Source organism: Halichoerus grypus, chromosome 10 (genome assembly GCF_964656455.1).
Source record: "Halichoerus grypus chromosome 10, mHalGry1.hap1.1, whole genome shotgun sequence".
NCBI lineage: Eukaryota > Metazoa > Chordata > Mammalia > Carnivora > Phocidae > Halichoerus > Halichoerus grypus.
The window spans coordinates 110,018,584-110,034,262 of NC_135721.1; the positions used below are offsets into that span (position 1 = coordinate 110,018,584).

At 54.5% G+C, this 15,679-nt stretch overlaps 1 protein-coding gene across 4 annotated transcripts; it reads right to left on the reverse strand.

Annotated features, from left to right (window-relative positions):
* Positions 1 to 1,156: 1,156 nt before the first annotated feature.
* Positions 1,157 to 13,571, reverse strand: ITPA (inosine triphosphatase). 4 transcript variants are annotated; one of them, XM_078057017.1, is made up of 9 exons: positions 13,438 to 13,571; positions 11,353 to 11,410; positions 11,194 to 11,258; positions 10,484 to 10,557; positions 9,396 to 9,427; positions 9,007 to 9,122; positions 8,644 to 8,727; positions 2,983 to 3,059; positions 1,157 to 1,630 (listed from the first exon to the last, which is right to left on the reverse strand). In XM_078057017.1, the coding sequence occupies exons 1-9, from the start codon at positions 13,501 to 13,503 to the stop codon at positions 1,489 to 1,491; spliced, it is 714 nt and encodes a 237-aa protein (XP_077913143.1). In that variant the 5' UTR covers positions 13,504 to 13,571; the 3' UTR covers positions 1,157 to 1,488. The 4 variants fall into 4 exon arrangements, with proteins under 4 accessions (XP_077913143.1, XP_077913144.1, XP_077913141.1 ...); XM_078057018.1 differs by lacking the exon at positions 8,644 to 8,727 and adding an exon at positions 6,092 to 6,128 and having other exon boundaries at positions 8,997 to 9,122; positions 13,438 to 13,563; XM_078057015.1 differs by lacking the exon at positions 8,644 to 8,727 and having other exon boundaries at positions 13,438 to 13,563.
* Positions 13,572 to 15,679: the final 2,108 nt, after the last annotated feature.

Here is a 15,679-nt window from a genome sequence, read left to right on the forward strand (position 1 = left end):
GGGGCTGCACCCCGCACCAGGGCACGCATAGTGGGGCTGAACAGAAGTGGAAGACTCCGAGGCCAGGATGTGGGGATTGGTTCGATGGAAGGGAGAAGGGGCTGTGTTCCTGGCTTAGTCACTTGGTGGTTGGCCAGAGGCCCCATGACCTACCTTACAGGACTTTGGCTTCCCCAACACACCAGAGACCAAGGGCGCAGATGAGAGAAGACATCTGCTACCTCTAAACTGAAAAGGACTCACATCTAGATATGCTAAGAATTCCTGCAAACCAACAACAAAAAAAGACCAGGACTCCCAACTCCAATAGAAGAGGCAAACCTGTGAGGGGGCGGGGGGTGCCCCAACAGTAACAGGGGCAGCAGGAATGCTCAATGCCCTAGGTCACCTGACAAATGCAGCCCCAAGGGGGCTGGCATCATCCACGTGGAACTGGCAACACTGAGCCTCCCAAGGCCGGCCGGCTGCCCGCGTGGGGGTGTGGGTACCCTGGTGCACAGGTGGGGGGAGGGGAGGACCACGGTGATGCTCCCCGATAGGGGGGCGTGGGGACAAGCATGTTCATGGTGTGGGTAGGGATGGGTAGCAAAGGGGGACAGTGTCCTGTGGGCCTGGGACATCACTCTATAAGAGTTGATAGCAAGCACAGAGGGCTGCCCGGCCCTAAGCTCCATGTACCCACCCCATGCGTGCGGCATGTGATCCTTTGGGGCCCCCTCCCCAGTGGCCTGGGTGTTCCCTCCAGGGAGGGCTGTATCCAGAATCACCAGGCGTGGAGCAGACAAGCCCCCAGCACCCCACGTCTGAGCCCCAGCCAGACAGCCCTTCCAGGGGTTAACAACCCAGCGGAGCCCCACAGGCTGCTCTGTCATACTGAAATAGAGCCCACCCCCCAACCCAGCAAACACCACGGAGGCAGCTGGGTGGTGGCCTCCCTCCGTGGGGGACGGGCAGCATGTGTCTGGCATAGAAACGGTCAGCTCACAAGCTGAAACTTGAAGAACGAGAAGAAAGATGCGATACTCCAGCGAGCAAGGTCATGCGAACACCCTCGGCTGCTACCCTCGTCCCACCATCGTCCCCCGCCACCCCCCCCCCCCAGAGGTTTCCTGCTCCTGCGCAGAGATTCAGGAAACACACAGCTGCCTGGGGCAGGTTTCAAAGCTGATATATCCAGTTTATTCTGGAGGAAAGTGCCTTCCAGTATTTTTATTTCTACCGCTTTAAAAACGTCGAGGGCGATTTGTGGGGTTCTTCCCGAACCCTCGGGCCTGCTGCGGCCAGCTTCACATCCCAGGTCCTTTCAGGATCCCAGGCCAGGAGGCTGTAGGAGGGCCCACTGAATCCCCGAGGGCCCCAAGTTTCTCCCAGCTGAGCCAGCTGCTCCTCCAGGGCTGGTGAGGCTGACTCAACCCGCCCCGCCCCAGGAAGCGGTGACCCGGACGGCAGTACTCGGAGGGCTGCCTGTCTGATGGCGGAGGTGGCAGGCTAGCCTTCCCCAGCTCCCCGGCCGGGGCAATCACCACCAACTACCGGGGGAGCGAGGCCGCCGAAGTACTTCTGCAGCTCAAGCAAGGCCCGGAAGCGATGGGAGATGGTGTTCTTCTCCGCCTTGGGCATCTCTGCATACCTGAGGGGTGACAAGAGCAGTTCAGAGGTGCCCGGATTCAGGGGGTGCGCTTCCCTCACCCGTCCTGGAGCCCAAAGCTCAAGGAGTCGCCAGGAAAGGGTGGTGGGGCCACCAGCTCCTGGCAGCCAGAGTTAATTTTTAAAAAAAACCAGAGAGAGGGGCGCCTGGGTGGCTCAGTCGTTAAGCGTCTGCCTTCGGCTCAGGTCATGATCCCAGGGTCCTGGGATCAAGCCCCGCATCGGGCTCCCCGCTCGGGGGAGAGCCTGCTTCTCCCTCTCCCACTCCCCCTGCTTGTGTTCCCTCTCTCGCTGTGTCTCTGTCAAATAAATACATGAAATCTTAAAAAAAAAAAAAAAGAGTTTTAAATTCCCCTGTAGGTGGAAACCCGTATTGACAAATGTGGAAGGATGTTAGACTTGCCCAACTGTGTCCAAAAGTCGTTACGGGAAGCCAGAGACAGGGGGACGAGCTGCATGTTTGATCAGCTTTGTCATCTGTTGACAGGAAGCAGTGGGACCTGACGAGCAACACGACAGTCTCCTCTTGTGTACTGCGGGGGTGGCGCGGGACAGCCGGCCAGTGGCCCCTCCTCCGTGTCAGGCCTCCAGTGAGGTGAGGACCACAGCCAGCCTGGGTGCCGCCGGCCTGTGCTGTCCAGTACGTGGCCGCTAGCCACGAGTGGCCATGTATGTTGAAATCAACCGCAGTTGAATAAAACTACGTTCAGTTCCTAAGTCCTACTGGATAGCCACATACTGGATCGAACAGTGGAGAAACAGAGCCTTTCTCTGTCTTGCGTTCCTGGACGGTGCTGCTTCACGTTGTCCTCAGCCCTGTCTGGCTCCTGCGAGGCCTCAGGCCACGCTCCCTAGGGGCCCCTCAAGCCTGGAACACTTGATTCCAATAATGGCCAACATGTCCAGTGCAAACAAGGGGGCCGAGGGGTCAGGGGGAAGTAATGAGGACACTTGGCACTGGGGTGGTTTCGTGCGGTGCTGGAAGTATTAACATTTTTCCAAACTACATGGGGAAGCCAGATCATCCCACAAAACGGTCAGGTTTAGATGTGACAAGCCAAGGGCAGAGGGGAAGGCACTCGAGTCACACAGCTGCTCTGTGGGGAGCTGGAGCCCAAGGGCCCAGAACTGCCAGCTCTGCCTGGCTGCCTCCCGCGCTGGAGAGCAGCCCACACGGATTCCTCGCGTCCACCCCAGCAGAACCGCCTTCAGCTGCAGCAGCAGCCTACGGCCGGGCCCGCGAATCTGCACGCCTGCGCTCGGGCGGGGCGCCGAGCCAACCCGGACCGCGGCTGTCCCAACCCCACCGCCCCCGAAGAAAACGGGGCTCCTTACGTCTGCTCATATCCATCAGGCTGAAAGCAGGGATCCCAGCCAAAGTCTCGGCAGCCTCGGGGCGCCACGATCTGGCCCTGCCAGGGGAAAGGGGGGGGAACAGGTGTATCACTGGGCACAGAGGAAATGCCCTAGGAGGAGGGTAGCCAGTTTGAGTCTGGCTAGTTTATGTACTTGGTTAAGCCCCAGGTATTCAAAATATATGGTTTCAAGAAGTCCGTGGTACCTGCACATGTTTGCTGAATACATAAATAAAATGCAGTGGGACCGCTCTCCCTGCGCGCTCACACACACAGAGCTCTCTCTGCGCACACGCACACACACACACCTCTCCCTGCGCGCACACACACACACGCTCTCCCTGCGCACACACACACACCTCTCCCTGCGCACACACACACACACTCTCTCCCTGCGCACACACACACACACCTCTCCCTGCGCGCACACACACACTCTCCCTGCACACACACACACAGCTCTCCCTGCGCACACACACACACACCTCTCCCTGCGCGCACACACACTCTCCCTGCGAACACAAACACATGCACTCCCTGCGCGCACGCACACACACTCTCCCTGCGCACACACACACAGCTCTCCCTGCGCACACACACACACACCTCTCCCTGTGCACACACAAACACAGCTCTCCCTGCGTGCACGCACACACACTCCCTGCACGTGCACACACACCTCTCCCTGCACGCACGCATACACCTCTCCCTGCGCGTGCACACACAACTCTCCCTGCACACAGCTTTCCCTGCACGCACACACACATACACAGCTCTCCCTGCACGCACACACACACACAGCTCTCCCTGCGCGCACACACACAGCTCTCCCTGCACACACACGCTCTCCCTGCGCGCGCGCACACACACACACCTCTCCCTGCGCGCGCACACACTCTCCCTGCGAACACAAACACATGCACTCCCTGCGCACACACAAACACATGCACTCCCTGCGCGCGCGCACACACACTCTCCCTGCGCGTGCGCACACACAGCTCTCCCTGCACGCACACCACACAGCTCTCCCTGCACACACACACAGCTCTCCCTGCACGCACACACACACACCTCTCCCTGCGCGCACACACACACACACTCTCCCTGTGCGCGCACTCTCCCTGCGCACACACACAGCTCTCCCTGCGCACACACACACCTCTCCCTGTGCACACACACACACCTCTCCCTACGCACACACACACTCTCCCTGCACACACACAGCTCTCCCTGCATGCACGCACAAACTCTCCCTGCGCGCACACACACACACAGCTCTCCCTGCACGCACGCACACACACACCCACAACTCTCCCTGCGCGCACACACACAGCTCTCCCTGCGCACAGAGCTCTCCCTGCACACACACACACCTCTCCCTGCGCACACACACACTCTCCCTGCGCACACACAAACACACCTCTCCCTGCGCGCACACACTCTCCCTGCACGCACACACACACACACAACTCTCCCTGCGTACACACACACAGCTCTCCCTGCGCGTGCACACACACTCTCCCTGCGCACACACAAACTCTCCCTGCACACACACACCTCTCCCTGCGCACACACACACACTCTCCCTGCGCGCACACACACACTCTCCCTGCACACACACACACCTCTCCCTGCGCACACACACACACAGCTCTCCCTGCGCACACACACTCACCTCTCCCTGTGCGCACACACACACTCTCCCTGCGCGCACACACACACACAGCTCTCCCTGCACGCGCACACACACCTCTCCCTACGCGCGCGCACACACTCTCCCTGCGCGTGCACACAGCTCTCCCTGCACGCACGCACTCTCCCTGCACGCACGCACACACACCTCTCCCTGCGCGTGCACACACACAACTCTCCCTGCACACACACAACTCTCCCTGCACGCGCGCACACACACATACACAGCTCTCCCTGCACGCACACACAAACTCTCCCTGCACACACACACAGCTCTCCCTGCACGCACACACACACAAAACTTTCCTGCGCACACACACACAGCTCTCCCTGCGCGCGCACACACACACCTCTCCCTGCGCGCACACACACACCCACCTCTCCCTGCGCGCGCACACACACACACACAGCTCTCCCTGCGCGTGCACACACAGCTCTCCCTGCACGCACGCACACTTGCCCTGCACGCACGCACACACACCTCTCCCTGCACACGCACGCACACACACAGCTCTCCCTGCACACGCACACACAGCTCTCCCTGCGCGTGCACACACAGCTCTCCATGCACGCGCGCACACAACCTCTCCCTGCGCGTGCACACACACAAACTCTCCCTGCACACACACAGCTCTCCCTGCGCGCACACACACACAGCTCTCCCTGCGCGCACACACACCTCTCCCTGCGCACACACACACAGAGCTCTCCCTGCGCGCGCACACACACACACACAGCTCTCCCTGCACACACACACACATACTATACCTGCGCATGCACACACACAGCTCTCCCTGCACGCACACACAGCTCTCCCTGTGCGCACACACACACACACAGCTCTCCCTGCGGGCACACACACACACGGCTCTACCTGCGCGCACACACACACACAGCTCTCCCTGAGCGCACACACACACAGCTCTCCCTGCGCGCACACACACGGCTCTCCGCGCAGACACACACAGCTCTCCCTGCGCGCATACAGCTCCCTGCGCGCGCGCGCACACACACACACACACACACACGGCTCTCCCTGCGCACGCGCGTACACACACACCTCTCCCTGCGCGCGCGCGCGCACACACACCTCTCCCTGCGCGCACACACACAGCTCTCCCTGCGCGCGCACACACACACAGCTCTCCCTGCGCGCACACACACACACAACTCTCCCTGCGCGCGCACACACACACACCACTCTCCCTGCGCGCGCGCGCACAAACAGCTCTCCCTGCGCGCGCGCGCACACACGAACCACAAACCTGATCAGCCCACTGACACCCCTGGGCCGCTCTCCCTCTCTCTACAGCTCTGACAAACTGTAACCTCACTGAAGAGAGTCAACTTGGAAAAACTGACAGAAAACATGTTCTCTGAATAGAAAGTTACGAGGCCCTGAACTATGCACACAAGCCCTATGACTGCTACTCGCTGTTATTACGTTAAGTGCAATAAATTGCTGCATTTCTCAAACTACAAACTAACAATTAAATGAAGAAACAGAAATTACTCAGCACATTGTTCAATACATAAATGAGCTCAGTAAATACTGACTGCAATAGGCAAATTCCAACAGGAAAATGTTACAAAGAGAACCGATTTAATTCAGCACAAATCAGCACCGTGAGATGTCATGTTGCCTTGAAGGTTAAAAAATAGTAATTTTAAAAATACAAGGGAGGAGGGGCGCCTGGGTGGCTCAGTCATTAAGCGTCTGCCTTCGGCTCAGGTCATGATCCCGGGGTCCTGGGTTGAGCCCCACGTCTCAGCAGGAGTCTGCTTCTCCCTCTCCCTCTGCTCCTCCCCCTGCTCGTATGCGCGCGCTCTCTCTCTCAAATAAAATCTTTTAAAAAATAAAAAATACAACGGAAGTGGCGGAAAATGGGCATTAGTCACGTAACTGCCAAGTTGTTCGGCCCAAAGGCAGATTCCGCCGGTGCCGGTGGGGAGCCGCGTGACCGAGGTCCGTTACTGAGCCACTCTGAACCTCGCCCACACCACAACTGGTTTTCTGGTTCAATCTGCAGTGGGGCAGGTAGTGTTCTCAGCACTGGAGCCGTACCAGGCCTAGCCTGGCCCTCGTCAAATGGACCTCTTAAGCAAAACAGGCTTTACACCAGTAAACAAATGAACGATTACAAAATGCAAAGTGCCTTAGAAGGAACAAACAGGGAGCTGGGCTCAAGAATAACAGGATGGAGTGACCTAGATTGGGAGCTCAGTGAGGAGACACTTTGGCTACATAAAGTGATCAGCAAGAACGTTCCAGGTGGAGGACACAGCTGGTGCTGGGACCCAAGATGGGGTCGGGCTCGGCATAGGCGTTGTTGCGAGGACAAGATGACGGGGGTTTGGAAAGCGTGAGTGAGGACAAAACAAAGAGAAACAAAGCCACCTCAGGTAACGTAGGGGCTAGCAAGCCACAAAGTGCTTGAAGCTGGGGAGACAATCGGGAATAGTGGGGACCCCAACAGTGGGTCACCCCAGTGACCAGGCCCCATCGGCAGGGACTACGGTTGTTCACACTTCTGATGTTTTAGAGAACATTTCTGTGAAAGTAGCAGACATCTAGAATTAATTTTTAAAAATGTAACCCAGCGGGGGGCGCCTGGGTGGCTCAGTCGTTAAGCGTCTGCCTTCGGCTCAGGTCATGATCCCAGGGTCCTGGGATCGAGCCCCGCATCAGGCTCCCTGCTCCGCGGGAAGCCTGCTTCTCCCTCTCCCTCTCCCACTCCCCCTGCTTGTGTTCCCTCTCTCGCTGTGTCTCTGTCAAAAAATAAATAAAAATCTTAAAAAAAAAAAAAAAAATGTAACCCAGCGGGGCGCCTGGGTGGCTCAGTTGGTTAAGCGTCTGCCTTCGGCTCGGGTCATGATCCTGGAGTCCCGGGATTGAGACCTGCATCGGGCTCCCTGCTCGGCGAGGAGCCTGCTTCTCCCTCTAACCCTCCCCCTTCTCATGTACTCTGTCTCTCTCATTCTCACTCTCTCAAATAAATAAATAAATCTTTAAAAAAAAAAAAATGTAACCCAGCAATTAGGACGCAGCCATCCTGGTTCTGCGTAAACACCCAAAGGCACGGAGCCCAGGATCTCAAGGGGAACTGGTACACCTGTGTCTGCAGCAGCGTTACTCAGCCTAGCCCGACGGGGACGCAATCTAGGTGCCCATGGACAGATAAACGGACAAAACAAATGCACAGATACATACAATGGATATTATTCAGCCGCAGTAAAAAGGAGGGATTCTGTCACCTACCACACAATTCTGTGTACGCTACCACACAAATGATCCTGGGAGGACATTATGCCAAGAAATAAGCCGGCCACAAAAAGACAAACACCATGTGCAGGATTCCACCTAGGCGAGGGGTCTGAAGTTGCCAAACTCTTAGAAACAAAAGCGGAATAGCAGTTGCCAGGGGTGGGTGGGGAGGGGGAAGGGGGCGTTCTATTCAATAGGTATAGTTTCAATTTTGCCGGACGAGCAAGTGCGAGGTCTGTGGCTCAGCAGTGCACATATAGTCAGTACCATTGTACCGAACTCGGAACAGTGGTGAAGATGGTAGTTTTAGGTTTTTTACCACTATTAAAAAAAAAAAAATTAACCAGGCAGGGCATCATGAAATGTCTATGGACAGCCCCCAGTGGAGACTCTGGGGTGGGGCTCTGCGGGCTACTCAGGACTCTGGATTTTATTACAAGCAGAAGGAGCGATGGGCCAGAAGGCATCGACCCGGACACGAGGAGGAAACGGCTGCACTGCGGGGGAGCAGGCCAGCCCCGAGGGTGGTGTGGACCCTGTGAGAAGCAGCTGAACCCAAGGGTCTGATAGGCAGGCGGGGCTGTGCTGAAGGCTAGCTGGGGAAGGAATGAGCTGGGGAAAGTTCGATTCTACAGGAACATGAGAAGTTGGAAAGGATGTGAGATGCTCCAGGGAAGTCGTCACCTCAACACTTGGACAGGGATGGGAACTGGAAGAAATCTGGGCTGTCCGTGCAGCTCCGGGAGCGGTCACCTTCAGCTTCCACATCTGCTTCTTAGGAGGGGACACAGTGCAGAGCTCTGGGTGGACCAGGCCTCAACAGCCATGAGCCACCGTGTATCTCTGGAACACCAGCCTCAGAGGTCAGATAGATTTCAGGATTGACAGCACTCCTAGTTGTGATGCTCAGGGGCATGTCTGGGCAAAGCTCTGGGAACTAACTGACCACGAGCCCTTCCCACCACCCTCCTGCCTTAGACCCTGGGCCACTGGCTGGAGCCGCAGCGCCCTCTGGTGGCCCGCGGGGGAGGCAGCGCGGGTACGCACCAAGGTCCGGCCCCTGAACAGGCGCACTGGCTCGCCGGGGTCCCCGGTGCTGAGTGCGAACGTGCAGAGCGCGTAGGCAGACTTGTCCTCGAACCCAGCCAGGAGCTGGTAGAGACCTGCGGGGGGCGGTGGGGGGAAGGGGAGTGTAGTGATGTCTGTGCAGCTCAGCTCCCAGCCTTACTCCCCACCCCTGAGGCCCTGGGAAGCCACCCAATTTGGGGAGCTTATACATGTCATCGGATAGGTTTTGTGCTTAATACCCTGGAAATTGGGTGATGGGGACATGGAGCTCGTTATTCTATTCTACTACTGTACTAGTTGGGACCCCTCCCCCAGACCACCTCCGGATTCTCAATTCCCAACAGCTAAGAGGGAAAAGAGATTAATACCTTCAGGCTTTAACTTCTCCAGAAACCACTTTCTGCAAGAGAAATAAAGGTGAGTCAGACACCAGGTACAGATGGAGCTTCCTACCATCTTCTCTGGGCTGCACCCCCCTCACCCCACCCCCAGGATTAGAGCCCCAGGACAGCCAGGGGGCATGATAATGTCTTAACTCAAAATGAAGAGGAATAATCCAATAGGAAAAAGGACGGAAGTAAACAGGCAATGCACAGAAGAATTAATAAAACCTATGAAGGCCTCAACCTCATTGGTAATTAGAAAAATGTAAATTCAGGGGTGCCTGGGTGGCTCAGTCGGTTTAGTGGCTGCCTTCAGCTCAGGTCATGATCTCAGGGTTCTGGGATCAAGCCCCACACCAGGCTCCCTGCTCAGCAGAAAGTCTGCTTCTCCCTCTCCCTCTGCCCACCCCCCATCCTACCGCTTGTGTTCCCTCTCTCTCAAATAAATAAAATCTTAAAAAAAAAAAAAGGAAAATGCAAATTCAATCCAAATGTGGTAACATTTCACATTCCCCACATGGCAAAACATTAAAGTCCTAGTACTCAGTGCTGGTGAGGATACGGAGCAACACATACGGGTGCTACTGCCTTGGCGAACATATAGGCAATCCAGAAGTTCAAGACAAACGTATCCAAAACCCAGCAAAAGCACCTCGTGCCTATGCCCTCCAGCCCCAGCAAGGAGCATTCAAAGTGAGATATGTGTACCCTAGGGATACACAAAGGCCATCTGAGGGTGTTCAGGGCACTGGATAGTTTTAAGGAAATCCATTTTCAGATCTCAACTTCCTTATTTCCTTTTTCCTGAAACTGATCTGCCACGAATGTACCTCTCCAGCAGGTGGGTTCCACTGGCCCATCTCCACTTACACAATCACATTCTCACACTTTACAAAAGAAAGGCATGCCTCTCCCCCATCCCTAATCCTTCCTCAGGACAATGTGAAATATTGGTATTGACACCAAGACAGTGAAGGACCCACAATATCAGGTAACCAATCATTTCCAAGTTCAGGTGATTTTGTGGCCAGGGCCCTACGGGGGGGGGGGGGCGGGGGGGCGGGGGGACTCACATGTAGGGGCCAGGGAGGCCCCCGAGGGCGCTGAAGCACAGACAGGTGTCCTCCACCAGTACGGGCCCCTGTACCTGCAACACAAGGAGGCGAAGCCCCGAGACCTGTGACCGGAGTAGGCCCTGTCCCTAACCTGAATGCCCAGGCCAGCCAGGCTGGGGCCAGGCCCAAGCTAGTTGGGATCTACAGCAGCTGCAGTTAACAGCTATAGGAAACCGCCCCTGGCTAATCTCTTTTCTTCCTTCGAGAGACAGGAACACCAAAAACTTGGAAGGTTGTAAAGCTTACTCCAGGCACAGCAACCAGAGAGGTGGGATTCACACTCAGACAGCCTGACGCTTCGGGAAGTGTTCTTTCCCAATTCCACAGAGATGTGTGAGTGCGGAGGCAGATGTGTGTGGGGAGAATGCAGGCACTGGAATGTATGTATCTGATAATCGGAGACAAGTGTGTGCATATGTGTACGTGTGTGCCCTTACGCGCACGCGTGTGTGTGTTGGTCTGGGGATACTACGCAGTAAAGGCTGAGAAAGAAAGGTAGTATTCCTCTGCCAACATTAACTGACCCCAATCTAGCTAGGCCTGGGCAGGTCCTTGAAGTTATGACCAATTGTGCCCACCCTATTATTCTCTGCCTGAGCCCAGCAGGTACAGCCCCCAGGAGCCCCAGGACAAGAGGAACAAGTTTGGGACACGCGAGGAGCAAACACCTGGCGAGCTGCCTCCCGACACTTCTGTACGGAAATCTCATCAGGCTCTCCCTGGTACTCCGGCACTTGTTAGAGAAACAGATATACAAAGAGAGTCAGGTCACAGGGAGACAGAGAAATCAAACCATCTTTCAGAAATAAAACAAAACAGAGACATACGGTCAATTTTCTGTGCCACCAAAGTGCATGGAAACTTATCTCCCAGAATCTGAATGACCTGTTCCAAAATGAAAGAATATTTATCACCATTTGTTAACAATTCCCTGTTACTACAGAAGCTGTCACCCACCTTTCTCTTCAGGTAACTCTCCTGACAGCCCCCCTAAAGCTTAGTAAGTCAGGCCCATGAGCCTCACTCCAGACTTCAGGGTCCCACTCCAGCAGATCAGCTCCCCCATCTCCTCAGTCTCCTACCCTCCTACTTCAGGTCTCTCTGTTGATGTTAACCCCCCACCCAGGACACCCTCTTCCCTTCTCCCTGCTCCCTAAAACTCTATGTAACCTCCTATTCTGGCAATTCTCTATCAGGGGTTACCCAGAATTCAAGAGGCCTGTGAACCCGGATGGGGAAAAAAATGCCTTTATTTTCACTAACCCTTAGCTGAAATTTAGCATCTCTTTCAATTGTGAGTAAATATAGAAAACCAAAATAGCATCAGCAGTTCCTGTGACCTTTAAACCTATTAAAATCACAGATGTTGTCATATCCCATTACAGCTGTAGCAAATATCTCAAAATATTTACAACCCTATTTGAAAATTATGGTAACTACACACGGCTAGATTGAATCCTTTAATGCATTAAAAAAGTGTATGTTAACTAGATCACAAATATTTATATTGAGAATTGTACTTTAATAGAATTACTTTCTTTTGTAACCCTATGTATTTTACTTTGTACATTTAAAAATACTTTCCTGAAAAACGGTCCACAGGCTTCATCAGCCTGTCAATGGAGTGCTATGGGATGAAGAGTCAAGACACCCTGTTCTAAGCCAACTTCATCTAACCCATCTTCTTCGGTGAGCCTCCTCTACTCTAGCCACTTTTTAAAACATAGGAGGCCACATTCTCAACCAGACACAGAGATGGGCTTGGGAGCTGGCACCCACTATCCTGCATGGGCTCTTTTTCAGGGTGGCGCTACTTGCCTGTTTGACCGGCCTGGCCTCAGGATCCCAAACTTTTTATCAGCACGGGGCTCTGGCTCTTGAGTAGGACACCCTGTACTGCCACAGAAGTGCCATCATTCCCTATGCTGTGGACAAATGAAAGGTCGGTCCCCTAATGACTGGGTCCCACTCGTCTGCCTCAACATATCTAGTGGATGTCACCCTGATTCTGCACCATGACTCACCTCCTTGGCCATGGCTGACTGAGCAGGGGCAAACCCTTGACCCAAGCAAGGCTAATGAGAGCTAATGTATGGCAGAAGCCTCACTGACCCCTCCACCAGCAGCGAAGTAAGCAGAAAAACGCTTACTAGGAAAAGGATGAGCATCCAGAGAGAACTACGAGGACAAGACAGGCCCTCGGGAGACTCCTCAAATCTTGTGGGACATCTTAACATTGTATTCCCAGAAGAGTCACCTAGTAGTTGACATGAGTTCCCTGTGTGTCTCTATTATTTGCAGCCAAAGGCTATCCATCCACCCGCAGAATCCTCACAGCTAGCCGCAAGATTCCCAGAGTCAGGAACTTTGGGGATCTAATGCTTTCTTCACTCCTCCTCCCTACTGCACTGTGAAACCGACCTTCCAAATCATCCCCATTTCAAAGAAGAGGAAAAGAGGCTGAGGACCACATTTCTGGACGGTGGTGGAGCGTGGACGGCTCAGTTTGGTTGCCTGTCCCACGCTCTGTCTCGCCCCTGCCACCCCCAGGTCGGCAGCGGGGTCTGGATCAGCTCCAGAGGAGTGTCAAGAGTCCCCGTTCGGGGTCTAGCCTAATAGATGACCTTTGGGACAGGTACTAAGGACCCGGCACTCCTTTGGCTCCCGCAGCTCCCGAGCTCGCAAGCCTGGATCTGTCAACGCCTTAATTCTATTAAAGCCAACCACCGGCCCGCTCCACTCCGCACACACGGCCATTTCACTCAGCGCGGACCAACCCGTTCCACACGCCCGGGTCGGCCTCTCCGTGCCCCCTCCGCCTGGAGGCCGCCTCTCCGCCCGATCCCCAGCGAGCCCTACCACCCGCTACCCCCCAGCCGCCTACTGGTCGGCCCCCCGCGCCCTCCCGGCACCTCCTCCAGCTTCTTGGCGTTCCCCGTGACAAACACGATCTTTTTCCCGGCCAAGGGGGCCGCCATGCCGACTCCCGACTGCCCTGCAGACCCACCGGAAGTCCTCTGCCTCAAGTGGCAGGCACTTCCGGCTGACGCGGAAGCGGGCGGCGCAGCTTCCGGCCTAGGCTCCTGGACCGGGGGTCCTGGGGCTCCCACCGAGCGCCTAGCGTGTTAGCTGCAGCCTAGCTGCCTTCGGGCGAGAAGGCCGTCCTGGACGCCCGGCTTCCTTGCTCAGACCTTGGGGAACAGAGCGCCCCCTTTCCGGATGAGCAGCCTGGGGCGACGGGCGCTAAAAGGGAGGGAAATGGCGCGGCCCGTCAGCGCCGGAATTGCTGGGTCTTCCCGGGACTGGCGGTCGAGTGTGTTGAAACCAGGCCCTCCCCGCCGAGGGGCGCTGTCTTCGAAGAGGAGAAGAGACCGTTGCAGCCACCGGCCCCAACCCTGCTTTCTCCCCTCTCTGGGAAGGGGGCACCGAGGGAGGCAAAGAACCTGCACCGTAATGAGCTTGCAGCCTTGTGCCCTGGACGGTTCGCCTTCTCCGCGGGCACCTACAAATCTGCCCCTGAGAACTGTTTTCTTTTGGACAAGGACTGCAAACCTGACCTCACCTCCAGCCCTACTCCCTTCTTTCCTTGCCCGCCAGCTTTGATCACTTTGTGGATTAAAAAAAAGAACTTGTTTTAAATTAAGGTATAATTAACATATAATATTAGTTTCACGTGTACAACTAATGATTTGATATTTGTATACATTTAGAAGCATTCACCTCAGCAAGTCTGGTTAACATGAGACTTATAGTTACACATTTTTTTCTTGTGATGAGAACCTTTAGATTTACTCTCTTAGCAAACTTTCAAATATGCAGTACAGTATTGTTAACTGTAGTCAACATGCTACCATGCTGTGCATCTCCAGGATTATAACCGGAAGTATATACCTTTCAACCCCCTTCACCCATTCTCCTGTAACCCTACCACCAATCTGCCCTCTGTTATCTATGAGCTTATTTTTTGGTTTTTTTTTTAGATCCAACTACTTGCCTTTGAATTTAAATTTGGCATAGCCTAAAGCAAGCCCTGTCTTTTCACTCATCTCCCAAGCTTGGGACCTCAGTATTTCAACTCCTTCATTCCCTCATCCCTACAGCCTCTCACATCTATCATGCCTTCTCCATGCCCACTGCCTCAGCCAGATCTTTGCCCCAATATGTGCCACTTTGACATAAAGATTGAGTTAAAAGTAATAAAAACACAGCAGATGCAGTAAAGGCTCTCTGCCTCCCCCATAACTCCCACAATTTACATTGGAAAGGAGAGCCTGCAACAGGAAGGAAAGTATTAACAAGAGACCACACACCCTCCCCCCTGAGGAACTTATCTTATTTGCGTAATAGAGCAACCTTGTTTTTCCCAAACATCCCTTTTCACCTTGCTAATGAGTTTTTTTCCCTTTGTATCCTCAGGCCCCTACCCCTTCTTAGTTCATAGAAGCATCCTGTTGTCTCATTGTCTTTAGAATCTCGTCTATGTGGATTCCCTTTACACACGCCTATCAAATTTTATTTTCTCATAATCTGTCTCATGTCAGTCTGATTGTAAGGCCAGCGAGGACCATAGGGCAGAGGAAAGTCCCCCCCCCGCCCTGACAATAGCAAAGGGTAGAAAGTGCCCCAACAGACCCACCTGTGCCAAAGGCCTTGACCCACTGCTAACACCCCCGTTGAACAAGTCACCTGTCTCCTTCCTCCAGGGACTCAGCAAGCACAGATTAAAAGCAAGGGCAGGGCGTCTGGGTGGCTCAGATGGTTAAGCGTCTGCCTTCGGCTCGGGTCATGATCCCAGGGTCCTGGGATCGAGTCCCACATCGGGCTCCCTGCTCCTTGGGAGCCTGCTTCTCCCTCTGCCTCTCTCTCTCTCTCTCTGTCTCTCATGAATAAATAAATAAAAAAAAATCTTTAAAAAAAAAAAAAAAAAAGCAAGGGCAGATTCAGGGCCCCTCTCTCCTGATGAGGAAACTCCTGACAGAGGAATATCAGAAGTCAGAGGTCTGTCTGGATGAGGTATTTTGCTTAATGTTCTTGTCCCCTGATAATCTCAAATTTTTTTTTAGCCCCCAGGATTTGTTAGGGAATAGCAAAAAACTGCATGTTCTCTAAAAACCTTTGCTCAGTGACTTTACCATAGCAGGAATATTGCACAGT